We start from the raw sequence: 22,257 nt of genomic DNA, 5'->3' as shown, positions 1-22,257 counted from the left end.
GTGCTATGCTTACATTCAATTCAAATTAATCCGGTAGTGTTTTGAGGATGGAGTGCAAGTGTAATCTTCTCATACTCGTCACGTAATATTTGTGACTATTCTCTCACGTATTTTAGCCTTAGCAACTCTAAAGATAATCCACAAAAACAGAGTGGAAATATAGCCTTGAGGAGGACCTGATGGCAGTGCCCTTGGAAGCAGGTTTGTCTTTGGTTTGGTTTCTGGTGCCTTCGTATGTCACATGGGGAAACGAGCAAGCTATATTTCTGTTGATTCAACCTTTCTGATCACTGAAGAATGAAATTTACTGAGACACCTGAGCCACTAAATAAAGTAGTAACCGAGATGGGGGGAAATGTTTGCTTCTGATAAATACTTTGTTAGAGCCGAGTTTGGCTGCTGGCAACACAATTACAAGAGTCTTGTGCAGGTTGTCTCCTACTTTCAGGCATGCAATTTAGTAGCACTAGCAACTTCCAATGACATTTAAAGGAGATCATATTTACTGGCTTTAGGATAAAAGGGTGGTAAGCAATATATTAGGGGGCATGAATATAACAGAAGCTAAAGAAAGGATACTTGGACATGGGCAGTCTGAACCACTGCTGTTTATAGATGATATAGCTCAGAGCAGATAAGTATATAGTATAATTGTAGATAATACAATAGAGGAGAATTTTTAAGCCCAGCAAGCTTTCATATCTCTTCCTCCTTTTTTTTTTTGGGGGGGGGGGGGGGGGGTGTCCCGTTCTCCCCCCCCACCCCCCCCTCCCTCCCATTGACATGCAGTGTGCCAGTTTGTTAGTGCTGGGCGCATACCCCCTCTACCTGATTTTAAATGAAGGTGTTGCTTGGTATTATGCAACAATTCCCCTAATGCCAACTCCAAATCTAAAAGAATGATGAATGCCTTGTGAACAGTGCATTTATAGAGTCTTTTAGTCTTTTCAGTCTTACAGTCTTTTTTGTTCTGTTTGTTTCCTGTACCTTATGCAAGGAGCTTTTACTTTGTACCTTTCCAGAAACTATTATTTTGATTCTGGTTTGGCCTCAGAATTGTGGCTTTCAGGAAGCAATTCATGTGAAATGCGGGGCAGATAAAAATGCATTCGCAGAACTCCACAAAAGAACAACTTTGAAAGCTGAGACAGCAGGATTAAAAAGCTGCTTTCACAAGCAAGGTCTTTATCCATTCAGAAGTTACAAATATGGGAACGAGTGTGGTATGCTTACTTAAAGTAATAATTTTCTTTGCTTTCTCCCTACTACTTTGTGATCATTCCATGACTAACTGTGGTTATCTAATAAGCAACAAAATTATTGTTTCACCATATATACACACGAGCATGTACACACACACACACACACACACAAAACAATAGTGATTTTGGTAACAAATGACACACTGCCAATCATTGCTGGTATTGATGGTATGTGGGCTTCAGTTCATTTAGTAAAACACTTGCAACAAATAGGGATCTCTCCCACCACCACTCCTGGATCTCAATTCTCAATTTGCCTCTAAAATCTCAAATCTTACTTTTTGTAAGGTGTATGACTGCTTAGAATGAGGATTTCCCAAAGACAGAGAATATTCTTCTGAAGAGAAATTGAATATCAACCCAGAGGACTGAATTCCTCTAGTGCTAAGAATTCACTGGATTCTTAGATTCTCAACATGCAACTCTGAATAGTTTTCATGGTGGTCAGAAACTGCTGCCAGTTTTGTGGGTAGTCACCTGGAGAGCTAGAGCTTGCTTTATGGAATGACTGAGCTCGGTCATCTTCAAGTAAAATCAGTGAAAGTTTTGAACATATTGAACACTATAAAAATGTCCAGCCTTCCTTGTCTTAAACTGGTATCCAAAATCAGACTGCTTTGAGCTTAACGCTTTCCCTTAGCGCCAAAGTGATAAGGGCGTGCAAGTCTGTTGTTTCTGTCTTCAGCTGCAAAGCTGATTTAAGTTTAATCTCACCTGTCCTCTACTGCAGCCAGTCATTCAAATGTTGCTCACTAACCCATCAGTTCTTTTGGTGCAAATGGTTGAGGCTGGATTTCAATTACTGACATGAACAGCCTTAAAATAAACTGTGTTTATTTCTTGCTTAAATTTTCATGGAGATATGCTTAACAAAACATCTCTATATGTAGTTCAGCTAATTAAACTGAAGGGGAGAAGGGTGAGAAATACTTAAGCTGGATGGACCGCTGAAGGAAGCATACTGTTTAACTACACCTTTAATCTTGTCTTCTGGGCAGTTATGATGGTAGACATAAGATTTAGGGCCACATGTTCAGGCATGAGTCTCTTCTGAATGTTTATTCATTCTAAGTTTTGGTCATCTTGTGTAGTGAATGAGGACAGTGCCTCTGGAAAACGGCAACCTTGTATTTCAAATAGTAATGGACAGACATGCGTTTGGAGGGTGGTACATGCTCATGGCTGGACACTGTTGAGGGAAGTTCTGTATCCAGTCTTGTAGAATACAATTCTATGTGCTATTTTAGCTTATACAGTTACTGCAATCTTAAATATGTGTTTATATTTAGAGAGCATTAGAAAACACATGGAGCCTTTATAAACTTGTCTTTAAAAAAAAAAAAAAAGTTTTCCTAGGAAGCTATTAAATCTAACTGCTTCTGCCATTGCCTCTTGAACCACAGCTTAAAGAGCTTTTTAATGTCATTTTTGTACAGAAATGGAAAAAAGAATGGATAACTAGATTCTCTTTTATCAAGGGCTCTCTGAAGTACAAATTTATTCTACTTCCCAAGTTAATTATAGGTTTGGAAAGTGCTAAATTTTCAGCCAGGATGAGAGTTACCTGTGGCTGCACAGATAATATTAGTTGAAGGATCTGTGCATGTGGTGGTCAAAAAAAAGTTTAAATATTTCTGTTCAGCAAACTTTCTCATCCTAATGCACTGGGGCTGTTTCTAGAAAGATAGTCTTAGACCTGGTAGTGTGTCGAGTAATGTGTCTTGCTTTGGATGAGGGGCATAATACCGGAAAGAAGAAAACAAGACTCTTTTTCTTCTTCAAGGTTATAGAGTTTGTATGTCTATAGAGAATTGTCTGAGTGATGCTGTACTGTAAACATTTGAAGGAAACTTAACACCTTAGGGAGATGAGTTAAGACTCAGATGTAGAGTTCAGTTATATTTATTAATGTTGCTGCTCTAGTTTGATCTATCAGAGGTTCCAGTGGTAATGAAGATGCTGTGGTGTGAAAGCTGGCTGTGCTGTTAGCAGTGGTTTCCAGACAGTTTGCATGGGGTTTTTTTGTTTTGTTTTGTTTAGACTACTAAGATTAAAAAATAATTAGAGCTAAATATAACTTAACTTCAGCTTCTATATTACATATTCTGTGTAGAGCTGCTCACTTACTGATATGTGGGGAGGACTTGAAGCAGCAGTTCAGTCTTCTGTAAAACACAACTGTTTCATGGGAGGAAGGGAGAGAAAATACGTTAAAATCATTTGCAAGGCAATGCTTCTGTGTAAGGGCCTGGCGGGTGGGCAGTGTTCTGCAGAACCTCTAGGTAGGCAGTCTTGCTGAATCGGGCAAGCTCTTCCTGAGAATTAAGTACAGGAGGCCTTGTCTACTTTCTCTGCTCTTTTGGTAAGGATGGAAGATTTCTTCTCCCTTGAAATAGCGGTGCAAACCTTCTGCGGATATAGAATGCTTTCGATCGATACAACTTTGTCAATACTGAAAGGGAAACAAGATATATTGATGTAAGCACTTCTATACCAATGGTTTTAGTAACTGTTCCAAAAACAAGTTTCATTCATTCTAATGGATGGCTTTGCCTCACCTGTGTGGGCACAAGTCCATTGATTATTCCTTGTTTCCGTCATAATTGGTGTTCAAAAATGTGAAGTATGTATGATAAGTGTAATATACACTTACTGTATTAAAAATACACTTACCAGTGGCCCTGAGTGTAAAGAAGTCCTTGAAGTTTGAGGTATTTTATATTTTTGGTAAATGTTTTGCAGGCTATCAAGTGTCATTGCATATAGCCTCAGTTTAACTTAATTCATCTAAATGATTGTAAAAGATCAGTTTGGTAAGCAGCTAACTATTCCATAAGCATAAATAAATAAATGTGTTTTATTTCAGAAACCAAACTGTTTTGTTTTTACCTAAAGTAGATGTCCTCTGCCATGGTTATCATGTAATTCTTTCAAGTGGTGTTTATCTTGGACTTAATGAATTGTGACTTAAAATACATATGATCCAAGTACTACAGCAGTTTAGACAGTGTGTTTCTGCAAGTGCTTGGGTCCAGTTCTTGAATTCTTGAACCATGGGTGGTACAGGATAAGAGGTGGGACCACAGATGAAATCAAATTATTAACAGAACTGATATTGGCTAGCTTTCTTCTTCATGTCTTCCTTTCTTTAGCCTCCGTGGCTGCTTTTCTTTGTAATGCATCCTGTCAGCCCTGTTGTTTAACAGCTCTGCTGTTAAAAGCACTTTCCTGACTTGTAATTCTGTTTAAAGCTTTCATGTGCTGCTTCTAACAACCACATTTAAGCTGAGTTTTGACTGGGTGCTTGCTGTAGGGCACCTGAAAATTCCCCATATGGGAGTTTTTCTAAAATAGATGAATCATCCATCCAGTGCCCTGAGAGACTTCTCTATAAAAGAATAAACTATTGTGTGATGCATTTGCTTTCGCGCATACCTGATTGTCAGATACTTTACGCTTTAATACTTGCTATGTAGTAAAGACAGCAAGTGTTATATTGTTAGGTGTTTCATACTGTACATGTCATGGCTATTTTGAGTAATTCAGGGGATGCCAATAAAAAGTAAACTTCTTGCATTAATGTTTCCTGTGGGAGAGTGAGGAGTGTGGCAGAAGCAGCCAACAGTGGTATATGTCACCTGACTCACATTGAAGATATTTTTCTTGCTGTAAGAGGTACTTCTACTTCTGAAGAGCTGCTGGCTAACAAATGCAACCATACATTGAATAACTATTGTTTACTTTCTGATTCAGTATAGTCTTATGTGATGAATGCATGACATAAGATGTCAGGTAGTCATGGCTTCTAATCTTGGCTCTCATGTTGGCTTGCTGTGAGAACTTGATCAAATCCGTGAAATTAAATATTGCAAAGTACCCCATTCTCAGGTCATCAAGTTCTGAGATGTAGGGTTTGAGAAAGCAGGGATTTAATTTCCTTCGTTGCACTCCTTCTCCCTAATCTTAAGCTTCTGATGGGCTGAAGGTCCTGTGCACTTCAGGTCCTCAATACTTTTGGAAACTGCATCTTGAAGGAGTAAGCGCACAAGTTGCTATATGTAGAGGAGGGAAAGAACTAAAGTGAAGAAACTTAAACATGTCAAAGACTGAAGTGAGGGCTGCAGAGGAAGGAGAAAGGAATGCTGAATTGTATCAGAAAAGGAGAAGATGCTACAATCTGAAGAGTATGAGGGAACATTAGAATAGAAGCCAAAAGAACACTTGTTTAAAAAGGGCTATCAGACACTATATTAAATGCTCTCTATTCTAGACCAGAGAACGTTTGACTTACGAGAAGATGGACTAACTCCAATGCCGGCATTGGATTTAATAGATAAAATTTCCTGAAGATGGTATCATTGCACTGAGAAGTGTAGTGCAGGCTTTCCGTCTGAGGTTTTTTGTCTTAACCTTTTCCATTATCACTTCTAGCTCTGTGACCCTTGAATTTATTGAATATGCCAAAAACTGCAGAGAGTTTTGACATATTTTCATTGTTTTCCCAAGCTCTGTGTTCTCAAAATGTTTTCCATCTCTTACCCTCTTTTTTCTTGTTCATCGATCAGCAGTTGTAGACAGCATGTTTCAGGAGAGAAAAATTCAGAGTTTCAGGCTTCTGAGATGACAATGAGAGAAGGTACCTCCTCTGAGCTGCTATGTGGAATTGACACCATTTTGATGCAATTATTATCCTTCCTCAGTTTGTTCACCTAAGTGAACTCTTCCAAGCTAATTATTTACTAGTAAATGTCATTGTCCTGTCTTGCAGGATTTGCTGTAGCCCAGTGTATAAATCAGCATAATCCATCACCACTCTCATCACCATCTCCTTCAAGCGGCAGTGGGAGTACAGGGCGCTGTGATTCAGTGACTGCAAGCTCAACTTCCACTCCTTCTGCTGCACAGAGCCCATCAGGTATTAAATCACTGTTTTCAGCCTAGGAACTAAGGGATATACAGTAGTTTATAATAAAATTAACGTACTGAATTATTGGGTTAAATACAGACTAGGACTTTATGTTTTTAGAGCACTTGATCATTTTTCTAAAACAGTTGAAGTAAATTACAGTGCAAATTTTAGTGATCTTTTCAGATTTCTGGAACTCTGTATTCAATAAATACTTGACATCTTTCAGTGATGATCTTAAATACTGGTGAAGTAACTTCCTGCTTGTCTCATTTGTCTCCTAGCACATACAACTTAATTTTTTTTTTTTTTAATGGAAGTATTGGTTTGCATAAACTTATAGTAGGAGACTTCACATGAAGCATCTCTTCTGAACTGGGCAGCATTTGCTTTTATGCGTTTGTCTGCTACTTATTTTAAATTAACTATGAGCCAAATATGCAATACTTGAAAACAGTTATTGTTCAGATGCTAATATTGTACAGCTTTTGCCGTAAAACTCTCCTTTGGTAGAACAAAACAGCTGAGGAGGCTGTTGCATTGGTGCAAAGGAAGCTCGCACATAAGCTAACTGACAGTTATAACTTTCATTAGGCTGTGTAGGTATTGGTCAGTATACTTAGTGGATATGTTTATCCTGGGGCTTCTTGTTGCATTAGAACTCCTTCATTCTTCCTTTATGTGTTGTATCAGTAGAGAATCTTATAGCTGTTTGTTCTGAATACCATTTATATGGTAGATGGCCTCAAGTTGGAGGCTGAGCAAGAAATTCTGAAACAGCACATTGAAATGCTTTCATTCTGCAGCAGCCCTGATCTACTTAAAAAAAAAAAAAAAAATCTTAGACTCTTTCAAGCAGTCCCCTCATTTTGGTAGTCACCTTCAGTGTTGATCGGTCTTTGAAATGATCGTTCCAGTTCCCTCTATTATGGCATAGCATTTTGCCTTCAATTGAAAGCCTCATGTAGATAAGTTTAAACTTCTTCTGCAGTCATACCAGGAATGATGCAATCTTTATTATGGTTTTAGTGTTCTCTAAGTCATAAAATGCCTTAGTATCCCTGAACACTATCAGGAGATCAATGTACGCTATATATCTGAAGTGGCTAGCTTTCTTGCAAGAAGTACCACTTACAAGGGTACACAAAGGCTGCCTATCAAGTTTATAAACAGTATGGAAAGCATTTTAGCACCCAAACTCTAGATTAAAAAACATGTTATGATAGACTCACGTGGTCAAAATATTCTTGCAGTGTGTATAATTCTGGACTAAAATTTGTGGGGTTTTTATATGCAATCTATTCAAAACTGTGGAAGGATCTCATTTTATTTTCTTTGTTGATGAGTGATTACTGTTAGTCTTTTGAGAGACTAGACAAATATGTGGAGATTACACAAAGGGAAGAAGTGGTATGATTTGTCAAAAGGCTTACGTACTACTACTATGTCCTCTGTTCTGTTTGAATCCTCAGTGTGATCAAGAAATGAAATACAACTACAAGTTCTTGGCAACAGTGACTAAGAGAAAATTGTGGTAAAGGAGACTTAAATATATATATATATATATTTTGTTGCTGTAAATAACATGGTAGTTTGCAGAAGTATCAAACAAGACCATACTGCGTGTTTCAGACAGAGATCTTTCCAAGTGCTTGTAGTCTGACTTCTGTGAAAAACTGAGTAGATCCAGAGCAGATAATTCCCCATCTAGCATAACAAGATAGTACATCATAGAAGAATAACCATAGGCTGCAATTACAAAAATAAAATCTACTTATTCAATATACAGGCATTTGTGTAATGTAAAATCCTGTTTATTTTTCCTGCAATTAAAAGAGCCTAGTGAGAGGAGGCTGTTCATTGTTTGAAAAACAAAGATCAGAGGAAGGTTTTGAAAAGTCTGTTTTTTCAGTGTCTGTGCTTTACCAATTAGATTGCATGAAGTGCCCACATTTAGCATGACCTACATTGTGGCTTAATCATAAAGTGTGTTCAAAATGCCACATGTCATGCAGGAAAGAAGAATCTTCTGCTTTTTGCACAGGATCTAGGGACACTGGTAGGGTGTGATTTAGCAAATCTAGTTGTGATGACCCAAGAAGTCTGCATCCTGTTGCTTTGGGGATAGTGACCTTCAACAAAGTCAGTGGAAACAAACAGGAGAATCTGCTTCAACTATGGCAGTGCCAAGTCAGCAGCTTGCATTAAACTACTGCAGGGATAAATTTTGAGGTAAACTCCTGGATTTTGTTCCAATATTCTACTCTGAGGGCACTGATCTCAGAGGAAGACAGTGACTCTATGTGCACGAGCAGTGCAATGGGAAAACAAACAGTTGGTGCAGAGGCTCGCACACTTGTCCAGCATGTGGTTTGGGGATTTTGATTTGGACTAGATTTAGTCTGACCTCCTGGATCAAGCATCCCTGCCATGTATATGGTTCAGAGTTGTCCAAAAGATCACTTACTGGTTCAGACCTATGTTTCTGTTAACATTTGAAGTGTATTTTGTGCACACTTGCTGCATACCTTATGGTTTAGTTTCCTTGTGAAGGAAACTCGTTCATGCGCATGCAAACTGTTCTTCAAACTAGACTAAAGCATTACGTGTGCATAATTCTACAAAACTGTGCAACTGGTCTGAACCAAAATGTTAACGTCCTTGCAGCCAATAATGGACAGGTAATGTTCTAAATACTTACAGTTGAGTAGCCAATGGTGTCTCAAGGTCCTTTGACTAGAGAGGATTCTGAAATCCCTTAGGTTCTGGAGCTGAGTCTTTTTCGGGAAGGGTCATCTCCACCCCAGATGGCTTTGTCTACAGTGTCAGAGCAATTCTGTAATCTGTATTTCTGGGAGCAGTTTTTCTGCCTTAACTGATTTGATCAGTTTATTGCAAGTTGGTAATGGATGTTCTCTTTTTTATAGTATTTATACATAATTGTGATCTATACTGGAAGCTGCTGCCAGAAGCATGACAGTGAAAGAGACAATCTGGTTGCCTTATCCAGATGGCTGTTCTGTAGGCTTGGGCATGAACAGAAATACGCTGCTGAAATAAGTGATAGTGTCTTGACCACTATCTTTCTTACCTTATCAGCTCCTATAGCCCACTCAACGAGCTACTAGAACAGCTCTGCTGGTATTTGTCCTCTTCAGTGTAAAACTAAGCGATTTTCACTTAACTTGAAGATTATTGAAACTAAGTTGCCTTACTCTGCTGTGAAGTAGAGGAGGAGGCTTGCATGATATGAAGCGGCGTGAAAGATTGTCACCCCTTCAAAGCGAGAAGTAACAAGTAGCTGGTGGACAGCAAGCAGAGTTACCAAGATCTGCTTTGTGCCCCAGGGTAGCGCTTGAATGCTGCCACCGATCAGTCACATTCAAGTCTCCCTTCTCATTTCCCATCCCATTTTAAACATACACGTGTGTGTGCATGTGTGCAAACATATTCATGTGAGCACATGTACATGCTCCCTGTCCCTCCTTCCCTCCTACCCTGTTTTTTCTGCCAGCTGATCAGATTTTTGACCATGACCAAGAACATGGTGAGAATCTGCTAGGTTGCCCAGGAAGTTCAGTTAAAGAAGGCCAGCCAAGAAAAAGGGGAGATGGGTATATGGACTTCAAGGAAACTACTCCAACTACCTTCCCTAAGAGCAACATCTTAAACCATGACAGCTGTTTCTACAGTAAACTTGTGATTAGGCTGTCCTAGACTACTAGCTCTTGAGAGATGCAAACTGTACAAAGTTTGATACATTTGAGATGGCACTTCTAATCTTTGTAGGGTTTGGAACATAATACATTGATGTTTACATAGAGCAGTGATAGATGAGATTGAAATACAGAAAAGTTGCATATTAATATAGAAAAAACAATGTTCCAAGGTAATGCATATATCAACAGTTAAATATTAAAAGAGTTTTTTGCAAAATGTATTGCAGGAAAAAAATTAACTTTCATTTTGTATTCAAAATACTTAACTTGCTATCACTCCTACCTGCATAAAGCAACGTCATAGTATCTTACTTAATGTGAGGAGAGAGGTTAACTAAACTTACATAAAATCATCTGAATGTTATGCATATTTCAGTCACTGTAAGAGAACAATAGTTGCATTAACTGCTTTTTAATGAATACATTAAACTTTTCCTGAGTTTACCAACTATCCTACCTGATAACTATCACAACACTTTATGGCATAGGTATTTTAAAGCCTAGCAGCTCCCACATTTACAATATTTGAGGATTAAGTTTAGCCTTTTGCAAGATCTCAGTTCCTTAAAATGGAAAAGGCAGAAGCTGTTCATTAAAGAAAGGAGAATCCCTAGCAAGACATAAAAAGCAGCATCAGGTTCTGAAAATGCTGCTGTCAGGTTGGTTTTTTTATATATATATTTAAAAACTTTAAATGAGCATGTCTGTGTTGCTATGCATAAGATAAAAATGTTCTCTTGCTAGGCAGATCTTAATCATTAAGCTTCTGAGCTTAGAACACAGTCTCTTCTTGGCTGCACTTTACAGAAACTGTACACTTTTGTGAGGTGCTTATTTTTATATATGCCAAGAATTAAGATAAAGAAGCTCTCTTACAGTAAGTTAGCATTCTTCCAGAAGTGTATATGTGTAATTTCATCTATGCTGTATTTTATCACTTTTTAAGTTGTCTAAAGCTCTGAAATGCATTTGGCTCCATTACTTAAGAAAATGTTTACACTGAAGCAATGACTATCAAGGACTTCAGAAGGCATTGATCTTCTATGCCATTTATGCTATATTTCATGCTTTTGGCGGTTGTTGATGGTAAATGGACTAAAATAAGTAGAAAAAGCTATCCCTTGTTGCACAGAATCATTTGGATTCTAGTCTGTAAAATAAAATCTATATATACCAATGAGAGGATGCTTAATCAAGCATGGAGAACCTGTAAGAGCATTGTCTGCCATCTTCTGTTCTATGATGCTAGTAATTTTCTAACTAAGGAAGTAATACTTTTGTTTCTTGAAAGTTTCTTTTCCAGAAACTTTCTATGCACTGAGCTTCATCATCTTAACTGCTGTTATCTTTTTAAAATACTGCATTTGGCTTTATTATAATCCAAATGTAATACTTCAATTTTCTGTCTTAGGGTAGCAGCACTGCATGGTCTGAAGTATTGTCACCTTCTCATTAGTACACTTCTTATTTATTGCCAGTGAGAATCGAATAATGCTATATCACCAGAATCTGTAATAAGATAGCTTCTTTTAATTTTTTTAAGGCATGAGTCATATTGTAATGCAAAGGCCTGCCAGTCCCACCTCAGTGTAACTGCTGTCAGAATTGCATGACTTAGCCCAAAACATATCATGTACATTTCCAGATAGGTAAGCAAAAAATAACTTCAGTTAAATTCACTTTTTTCTAAAGAATGAATACTTCCATCTTCAGAAGTATTTACCAAACTGACAAAACTCTTGGTGTAATGTTAAATTGTATTCAAGATATCAGCAGTTATGGATGTGTCCTTGTCACTTATTCTTGTTGCTACTCTAACATTTATCCTTTGTCTTCATTCCAGTTTCCCTTCCTTGTTTCATTGTTAAAGCCTTTGTATGATATATCACTGTGTTTTCCTCTAGTAAGATCTGGCAGGAAAGGACGACGGCGGGTGTTTAGTCTGTCGGAGGCTGACAGTCACGGTGGACACTGGGTTTAGGTCTTCAAGCAGCAGCTGCAACCGAAACTCACGCAATATCAATTCAGGCAGGTTCCTCCATAAGATTTCAAAAGCCCACAACAGTTAATAGAACGTGACGATATTTGATTTCCATGCTAACAGCAATGACGGAGATGTAGGGAACTGAAGAAAGTATCTTAAATATTTGACTATGCTGTTATATACTGAGAATCATGCAGCAATATTTAGCTGTTGCTGAAAGTCTTTTACTCACAGTTTCTTCCATGATTCTTTTCTCTCTTGCCAAAAGATGGAAGTCCTGCTTACCAGGAAATGATGTATCAAACCTCCAGCTTCAAAGCAGCTATGTCTTCATTTGCACAGGGGCAGCCATGGCTGTAGTGGAATTTAGCAAGCTCAGGTTCCTAAATGGACAGCAATGCAGGTAGCTGTCTAGCAGCAGGAAATCTATTTACAGCTCTTGTAAAACAGACGTTCAAGCTTGAGTTTCTCCCTGGACTGGGATGACAGAAGCTTGTTTTTCTGTGATAATCAAATTCAGGCAGATGGCTTTATGGACTGTTTAATTGTCTGTCTGAAGCAAAAAGAAAAAAAAAGGGGGGGGGAAGCAGACAGGAAAAAGATGGAAATAGACTTCAGACTACTTTCTTATTTATAAAACCTCTTTTAACTTGAATCTAACGTATTTCTTTTTTTCACCATCATGGCATGAAAATATTTTATTATGTTAATATTATGTAAACACCCTTTGTCATTTTTATTGATTTGCTTTGCATCTTTTCACTTAATGCTCTGGGGTTTTTGGGGGGGTTGGGAGTTTTTTTGTTTGTTTTCCTTTCATAGTGTATTGCTGTACAGCTTAGGACACTTCTCTGTGTATTATGTTCATTCTTTCCTTGTCCTGTTCTTTTCTACCTTCTTTCCCTAATAATCATCCTTAACTTCTGTTACATGTGATTTGTTTTGGAATTTTTTCTGTAATGATAACCTTGGTAGCATTATAGAAGTGCTGAACTAAATCTAAGGTTGCTGAACACTTCATTTCCCTCTGCATCCAAAGAGAGCTAATACTCTCTTCTTGAGGTTTTTTCAGTGAGGGTACATCTTCTTGCTAATTGTCTATACCAGTTTCGTAGACTACAAGACTTCAGATCATACATAAATATATATTTATGTATTTAGATCTTTTTCTGAATTGAGTCTGAAGTCAAAATGCTTTGAAGTTTTTAGCCTCACAGATTTTCTTATTAACGATTACTGTCCTGAAACCATGTATTCAATTAACTGGGAGCTCTTATGTGTACAATCTTTTTAGATCAAGATGATGATCTGATTTTTCATTGTAATGTCTCTTATATTCCAAATTTTTATGCAAAGATGCTGGATCTCTCCACTCTGTTTTCATTTTAGTTTCCTTGATTCATAGTCTAGGATTACCTGTTTTCTCCCTTAAGCATCTTTATAGCCAAAAGGTATAGGAGATCATCATACTTTAAAACCCATACGTAGGGTTAGTTTACAGTTGCAGTTTTAACCTGAGTACACACGTGAAGTAGCCTAGGGATCTTTGACAGCTTGGTCATGAAGGTTCGAGTACCTCTAGCAGCTGTAGTTTATAGCTGTGATTTCAGAGTACTATTTTTACTTGCATAGCTGTTTAGGGAGGATAATATATTGCCAAATAATGAGTTGTTGACCTTTTCTAGAAAATGTTAAATATATATAGATATCTATATCTATAGATATCTTTAAAACCAACTCCTCATGTATTGGCATTTGCTTTCTGCTCCTGCAGCGACTAGCGGCAGTTTGCTTAATCCCTAGTAGCTTTGTCAGTTATGCCATGCTGGGTCACAGCAAATCTGTCACTGCTGCCCTTAAATACCATAACAGAGTAAAGGAAGTGAAGTTCAGACAGCTACTAATGGAGTATTGAAAGCAGAGGAGAGGAAGAATTACTGCTATCGATAATAAATAAATAGCACAGAAGAGCTCTACTTTTGCATTTCTATTTATAAACACTGCAGCTGAAATTAAAGGACACAATGAATTTGTTTTGCTCACTTTTTGGCATCTGCTGTCTTTTTTTCTGAATGTGTTTTCAAACTTTTGGATGGAAAATTCGAGTTTATTGACTCCAGATACTTTTCTATGGATACTTTTTTCAACTATTTCCTTTACCTTTGTGACATTAAAAAGGGGGTCACTTTAGCATTCATTTAGATCCTGCATGGAAGGATTTGGGACAGCCTAGCATAATAAAAGAATGTTTCTCTATCCATCATGATTTCAATAAATTATTTAGGAATTCTGTCAATATTTTATTGGGGATGGGAGGAATAATTAAAGAAATACAATGCAGAACTAGAAGTGAATTAGTAGAAGTGCAATAGAAACATGCTCTAGTATACTATTTCTGACCAGAGTATCACTCGCTGAAATACTTTACTTACCAGAATGTCTCAGGGGTCTGAATCCTGAATTTTGGTGAATATTTTTATCATATTTATAGATCAAAAATAGTGTTGGCAGTGTTTAATATTCTTTTTTTAAGATTCTGTAAACTCAAATTAAAACCACTCCAAAGAAGCTCACTGTTTTTACATATTTAAATATTAGCATTTATCTTGGAATTCAGAGAAATGAAGCTTTATTTCAATATTTTCTCAGCAATTCATTTTCCTCGCAAACCTTTCATCACTTCCTCGCAAACCTTTCATCACTTCCTCTGTTATCAGTACCACGTTCTCACTAAAGCTTCCTGACAACTAATAAGAATCTGCAGAGCTACTCCTGCATCTGTCCTAGCTTTTCAAAATTAGTGATGTCCTTTTTATTTAAAAAGAGACACGATTTTTTACAATCTATAAATTTTGTTTTTCTTTGTTAAAGCAAGAAGCTTTAGCACAGGTTCAGCAAAAAGTAAAATTGAGTGGTTTTCTGAAGTGAGAATATGCCTTTGTTTGGGTTATCTCAGCAGAAAGATGAGAAAACAATTGTCTTTTACTGATATTCCAAACTACTCATTTCTTTTTTTCTTCTTTTTATTCTTTGCGGGGGGAGCGACCATTCCATTCTAAGCTTTGTTTTCCCTTGTTTTGCCTTATGTTCATGTTTTCCGTTATTTTGCAGGAATAATTGGAATCATATTGAAACTGATATATTTAAAGGTTGTTGTGTATTAAAAACAAAAACTAATTCTCAGATTCTGTATTCACTACGTTGCCTTGTAGATTTTTCTGCAGATGCCTGTACACTTGAACACATGCTGTTTCTCATAAGAGCTCTAAAAATGGGCTGTCTTGAAGCTGGATACCTCTTACTTTAATGGCATCTATTACCCTAATCTGGAAGGAAAAAACATTGACTTGTCTGGGAAGACTTGCTCATATGAGGCTGCACCTCCCCCCAACCCCTTCATTCAATATCCATCTGAGCCAAATGAGCAGTTTGTTGATAGTTAGCTAGGATTTTAAGACAGAAAAGGGCAGTACAAATAGCTATTAAAATGTTTTTCATTGGGTGGGAAGAGCTAGCAGTATATCAGTTCTGTGTGATGCAACTGCTTATTCCTAATTTTATCCATGTGTGCTCCATGCTTATGAGCAAAAAATGCATATAAGTCTGTATACAAACAGGCTCATTCAGCACTTCTCAGTTATAGTAAGCACATTGTTCCATTATACTTCTTGTTCTGCCATAGTTCTATTTTTTTTATAGTTCAGTTGTCACTTAAATCTGGATTTGGAGAATGGATTGAGCACAGAAATGACTTCCACAACTTTGCAAGAACCAGACAGCCTCTTGGGAAAATTAATTTCATAGGGGTTGCTTTGTTATTTCTAAAGAGCTTCCTCATATGGGGTGGTGGGTGTTCGGTTCAGTCTATACTAAATTCTTATGAGGCTTTCTTATTCTTTCTCTTGATTTAATCTCTCCAGGAATATTACAGATATTGCTGCACATTATAGTATTAAACATATACATTTTCTCATTTCTAATGTGAACAGTTAACTGCTGGCACTTTACATTATGCCTTCATAATATTCTATGTTTTATTTCTAATTACTGAAAAGTAAGTGTGTAAACATAGTGCTTCACAGAACTGCATTTTCCACCTGAGTACTATTCCTTATGAATATTTAAGAATACACTGTTAGGCTTTAACGCACAATGTACACACTAACTTGAACATTGATTGTTTCTCAATGTTTTCTTTGATAGATGACTCTTCAGCTCCAGAGCAGCCTCAGATGACCATTTCTGGTCAGATGATGTTGATTGGTGAAACTCTTTCAGCTGTCTCAAAGTCTAGCAAGAATGTTGTAAAAAACAGTGACATAGAAACAACAAACCTGTCCCCTAGCCTGATTCCTGCACAGCAGCCCACAATATCATTAATATCGGATGACAATACAGACGCACTAAGCGTAGAGTCGCTTACATTGGTCCCACCAGTTGATTCACACAGCATTCGTACATTCAGCTACATTCCTCAGTCCTCTTTGCAATCTGAAGTTGAAGTTTGCAAGGTGAAAGAAAGAGAGGAAGAATGTTCTGACTGAAGTCAACCTTTAGACCGTGATAAACGGTGAAGCAAATGCAACCAATTTCTTCGTCATTTTGGGGGGCGAATGCAGATACTTCTTGAATCATTAAAGGCCAGCTGGTCCACAAGAAGAGGTCCACTGATGAAAGAGAATATTGGCAGCTTTTTAAATAAACATCAGATGTTCAGCATATTTAAACTGGGGGGGGGGGGGAACCTGTTTTGAATCTGGACTGGATGTTTCCACACCCATTTCTGTTATACTTTCTTTAAATACAGTTCCAGCTGCAGGAACTAAGTTAGTTGTAAAAGTTCTACAGTATTATGGAAAAGTGAAGAAATTTTGGGATACCTGGCTTCAGGATATTGAATCATTATTTCTTTGAAACTGGAGACATGCCATTGACAAGGAAAAAAGTATATATTATAGTACAGATGTATCATTTCCATTTGAGACAAGTTTTTTTTAATATTGATTTCATTCAGCTTTTGGAGATCTGCACAATAACAGCAGGCTTGGCCATTTTCAGTGTTGTCTTCATAGAACTAAACTTCAATATTGTATTTTCCATGTGTAATATTTATTTCAAGGTTTGATTCAAAGCAAGGTGGGTTTTTTGTTGTTTTTTTTTTTAAGGTAAAAAGCCTGAGACTTAAAAAGGCTTATTCAGGTTAACATAAGGGATTTTTGAGACTTCCTTAGTCTTTGCTTAACCATCTGCAGAGGAATGTAAAATATTTTAAGAGATTGCTATAGCTTGTTTGTTCACTTCTGACAGTCAAATTGCTACTCATCTGAGGAATGAAGAAATCCATTCTACTGAAGGACAATTTTTAGAAGCAGACAAACAGTTGATAGAGTGGTTTGTTTGTTTTTCTTCTTGTTGCTTTTGTTTTTTAATTTTGCATCTTCATGTAGGAGGAGGGTCACCACACCTAACTGATAACTCCAAGTATGAAACACAAAAGGGAAGGTATTTTTTTCTATCTGGAATAGTATCACTGTTTAAAAAAAAAAAAAGTTAAATGAAATTGCTACAAAAAAGTGATTCTGATCTTATGCTTGCCTTACTTTGCCTCATAGATCCTGATACTGAGATGACAAAGTAATGGAAAAGTTTTGATTAAAGTTTGGTGTGTTTCTTGCTGACTTGATTCATAACTTAACATGAATGGAGTTTAAGCTTTCTCATCAGTTTCCATGTGTGTTAATTTAAATTAGTAATAAGATAAGCAGAATGTTATTGCTGGTCTTCACATAGCATTATCAAATGCTCTGTGGCTCTCAAAGGTTAAAGACTACTCTTTGCTTTACATGATATTGTGATTTCAGTCATCAGTGCAATCCGTTTCCTGATTCTCTCTCCACTTGCATTGATCTGATATCAAATAGGCAAATCTGAAAAGTTTTTACCTACTTCCAGTTTCCATTCTCTTATTGTCTCTCTTTCTGGCTGCCAGATGGAATACCTGAACTGATTTTAAATATTATATTTATAACTGAGATTGAATAATCCAAAGGTATAACTTTGCTCACATTTTCAGTCTTTTACTTAATATATTAACTTAATTGTTCCAAAATGTGCATATACAAGATGTTTACTATTGAAAGCCAGTAAATTTTCTCTTCCTTTATCAGCTTTTGCATGCTATCTTGTTGATTTCTAGTTTTCTGTGGCTTCTGCTTTGTATCAAATTTAATTAACCAGTTTTCTGACCATTTCAGATAGGCTCAAACTCTAAATGAAATCTGAGAATTAGGCATCCTCAGCACTACTGTGAATGTGGGATGAGAATTTGACCTTGCAACTGGAATGAGAGCCCACCTTTTTTTTGTCTTATGCTTAGGGTAAGTTTATACTGCAGTCACTGTTGGCAGCTGATGTAGATGTACCTGAACTAGCCTGGGCATCAGTAGCAGTTTGGCCACAGGGACCACATAAATAAATTTTTATTAGCTGAAGTGATTGCAGACTACACTTACTCTAAGATGTGACAGTATTACACTGTAGTCCCACTAATATTTAAAAAAATATATAAAAAATGATGCCTTACTTAATTTGAAAACATTTTATGTTAGTTGTTAACCTTAACTCTTGACCTAGATTACAGAAAATGCCACTGTGCAGTCTGAGTTCTCTTAAATAGAATTAATTTTAGACAAGAAAAACCTTGATCTTTATTTATCTAATTTAAAATCCAATTCTAGCAAGATTAGGACCATGCACAAAGAGGCTTTTTGATGGGCATGCATAATCTCACTCTTGAGCCATACTGCACAACAAATGGGACAACAGGAAAGAAAGCTGAATTAGTTTGTGCTCTTCATTAACTTGGAGTGGCTTTTAAATCTCATGACCAATTGTCTGCTGAGCTCTCCATAGGAAAGGTCTGAGAGAAATAGATATTGCTATTAAGAAAACAGAAGACTAGGTCTACTGCGTAAACCGCTCCTGGCAGAGCTTTGCAGGACGAGGGTTGGTGAAGTGTGATATCTATTGGCAGTTCTGGCAAAAGCTCTCTGCAAATGTGCAATTACTAGGAAAACTCTAGCCACATCAGCTCTAGCAATATTATGCTATTATATAAAACATAGCAAAGTGTGTAGACCAACCTAAATTTCTGAAGGGTTGTGTCACAGAAGCAATTACTTTCTCTGTTTGTTTCTAGTATTAAGGCATATGTGTATAAAATCTGACCATGCTTCATGCTGCAGTAGGAGAGTTCAGAATGTGAAAGCTCTGGAGATGCTGAAATGTCCGTCATCTGACAATCTTTTATCTCTCTAAAACTATGATGTTACTCATCTACAATTCCTTGAAGAGTATCATATTTATCTCTCTCTTATCAGAAAAAATCAAGGGTTGTTTCCTTACCCCCCCCTTTCAGTGTAAAAAGGAAACTCAACCAAGAAAGCATTAGCACATCAGCCACAAATTTAATTTTTTTCTAAACAAAAGTTGATTTGAATCAGCATAACATCACTTTTTTAACCAAATCCAGATACCAAGTTGCAAATGACAAGAGCAACTAAACAGCTGACCATTCATAAGGCTCAATATTTCAGTGTAATACCACAGAGGAAAGGTGAGGAAACTAGAGTCACTTTAAGAATAGATGCAGAAATGGTCCAGAGCAGAATCCTGAAATTTGGTGTGAGATGCTAAATTCTCAGTCTTTGTTTGTAAAGACTGTGCTCATCTTCAACCACATTCTGTAGCTTTGCTGAATATTAACATAAAACAGTTCGATTATTCCTGTCCTTTTGAGACAAGCCGAAGAAGCCAAGGCATACTAATTAATACTTTGCTATTTCCTGATCTATGCCTCCCGTATTTTATCAGATTTTACCAGTATATTACTTTTTTAAAAAGAAGTATGTGTTGCCTTCACAGACCTTTTGTGTCTTGTTTCCTCTTACTAGCCCTCTTTGTTTCTCTCTCATCCAGTGTACGATGCTGGACAGCACTTGAGCTTTTCCCTCTTGGAGAGTTATGCCATCATACATTTGGTAATCTGGTGAAGAAGAGGAAAAAAATAGCACTTAATTCTAATGTCTGCCTCACTAGTGAAGTAATACTTGCAGTTTAAAACTTGTGTAAGAATTTGGGAGGTTTTTTTCAGAATTTTTTTTTATATTGAAGGAAACCAGACATTGTTTCCTATACTTCATTTTATAGGCTGTGTGGATTAAACCAAATTCGTTAGAAACTTGATTATATATATTCCTACTGGATCCTATATTTGCATGTGAAGTCATGAATTATCTACAGTATAAGGACTGAGGTCATTCATATTCTCTACTGCTAACTCATGATAAATTCCAATTCTGACTTTTGTTCCTTAAATTAAGCTGAGGTTTTATATATGTGTGTATGTATGTATATAATTACACCTGTTAAAGAAACTCCTCAGCATTCTTCACTTTGCAACTTGGAATTTTCTTTCAGGTCACTCAGTGAGGAAAAATTAGGGCTGTCTGTCAGAGTGAAATTTACTTTTTTGAAATACTGTTGCTAAAGTATAGGCATGTGACATTTAAAACTCCTTCTTCCCTATCCAGGATTTGACTTAAATCTGAATCAGTACTCACAGTTTAAGTCAATGTCCAGTGATTCACACATACCCTTTGCCCAAAAGTGACAGAATACAGGGGGGAAAAGAGTTCCTTTGTGGATTTGAAGTATTGTTGTTGCATACAGAATTTTAAAATAGAAGGTTCAAGTAGTTTAGTTATAGCAAAATCAACAATACTCAGCAGGACTTAAGTTATTGTGATTTTTCTAATTAAGCAGTAAGACACGAGTAGCTGTAACTTCCACACTTACAGCAAGTGGCCTTGGATGATTACTTTAACCAATGCAGAAATTCAATAACTGCCCAGTACTTGAGTGTCATTCTGCTAATAGGAAATGGATTTTTTTCATAAAGTATGTGAAACTTAAAACCGTATGCTTAAAGACATAGGTAAGCTATCAGATAATCAGGTGAGACTTTATGTAAAAGTATGAAGCCACTTCATAAAAGTAAACACTAATCACAATGTGTTGCTTGTACTCTAGTCCCTTTTTTTTTTTTTTTTTTTTGCACAGGTGTTATAGGTAAAGGACTACAGAATAGCCTAATGAGTAATTTCGCTAACCAGTATGTACTTCTTTTCCAAAAGATGGGCATGCAAAAAATTCTGATGTTGACTTCACTAGCCAGCTTAAGTTTAATGGTGAGTTGCTTTAAATGGGCATTGCACAGGCAGCTGTTGTCTAGAAAGCTAAATCTCAGTCATATGGTTGACTAAAAGATAGGGAAAGAGGCATGGAATGGGGGCAGCAGTGAGGTCTGGGCATTGCGCCTCAGCAATAAGAAGTCTTCTTGATGAGTCTCCTACTCATTTTCAGACAACCTAACCTTGAGTGTCTAAATATATGGTTTGTTTAAAATCTTCTTCCTAACTGTTGTTCTTGAAGGAGCTTCTCGGTACAGTCACTGTTTGACCATCACTGCCCTACCCTAGAATATCACTAGCCTAGACACTGCACATCTGTCTTTTTAGGGCCATGACACCCTTGTCTTGCCTGTTTTGTTGCTCTCATCTTTCCGAAACCACATTGACAGCAAAATTAGAGATGTATGTTATAACTTTTACTGTCTCTTATTAGCTCCTGAAAAATAGGTGGTGACCCAAGCAGGGCTTGCTGGGGTGTGGGCTTTTTTTGGAGGGGGGGAGGGAGGTGCTTATTTTTCTGCTGCTTAGCATTTTTGATGAGTAACAGGCACAGGGGAGATGCAGTTCTGCACTGAATCTCAATCAGAAGGTTCTTTCATATGGAAACATATTTTTATATCACATTTATACAGAATTGCCCCTATTTTGAGCTTCCAACACTTTTAAAGATTTGCACGTTGCTCAGATTTGATTCCTTTGGAAGATGTTATAAAGTATGTATTTTGTGTTTGCTAATGTATTACAAATGTAAAACTGAACTTTGCTTGTCTAATAAATATACACTGTGGAGGTACCAGTTTTATTTGCTAACTTGAATTGCTTGGTCCTTAATGATAGGAAAAGCAAAGCTTGTCATTACTGTGACTGTCTTGTTAGCATAAATGAAGGTGAGGAGTGCTTTTTTCTTTTTTTTTTTTAAACAAAGTGACTACATAGGGCTTAAGAAGCAGATAGTGACTAAGAATACTTGTTTAGTTAAAGCTGCTGGTGACAAAAATTAGAGTTAAACAAGGTTCAGGCTAGTATATTGTTTTCCCAGGATTCTTTAAGATCATGATCTTAAGATGCATGAGTGTGAGTGTGTTCCCCCTCCCCCCCCCTTTTCTCCATTGCGTTTGATTCTGGATACTCACGC

At 37.0% G+C, this 22,257-nt stretch overlaps 1 protein-coding gene across 10 annotated transcripts in view; it reads left to right on the top strand.

Moving 5' to 3' along the window:
- The window catches only part of CLEC16A (C-type lectin domain containing 16A), a 95,309-nt gene extending 73,394 nt beyond the window's left edge, over positions 1–21,915 (top strand). For 4 of the 10 annotated variants that reach the window (XM_026061814.1, XM_026061817.1, XM_026061819.1 and 1 more), the window contains 3 exons: positions 6,031–6,177; positions 11,796–11,915; positions 16,075–21,915. In XM_026061814.1, the coding sequence (XP_025917599.1) occupies positions 6,031–6,177; positions 11,796–11,915; positions 16,075–16,415 (608 nt within the window). In that variant the 3' untranslated portion in view covers positions 16,416–21,915. Of the gene's footprint in view, positions 1–6,030; positions 6,178–7,640; positions 7,703–11,791; positions 11,916–16,074 lie in introns of those variants that run through there. The other 6 variants (XR_003252865.1, XR_003252866.1, XR_003252867.1 and 3 more) reach the window with 6 other exon arrangements.
- Positions 21,916–22,257: the final 342 nt, after the last annotated feature.

The sequence above is a fragment of the Apteryx rowi genome, unplaced genomic scaffold, assembly GCF_003343035.1.
Source record: "Apteryx rowi isolate R43461 unplaced genomic scaffold, aptRow1 scaffold_186, whole genome shotgun sequence".
Taxonomy (NCBI): Eukaryota; Metazoa; Chordata; class Aves; order Apterygiformes; family Apterygidae; genus Apteryx; species Apteryx rowi.
Note: the sequence above shows the minus strand (reverse complement) of the source record. Positions and strands in the feature narration are given on the sequence as shown.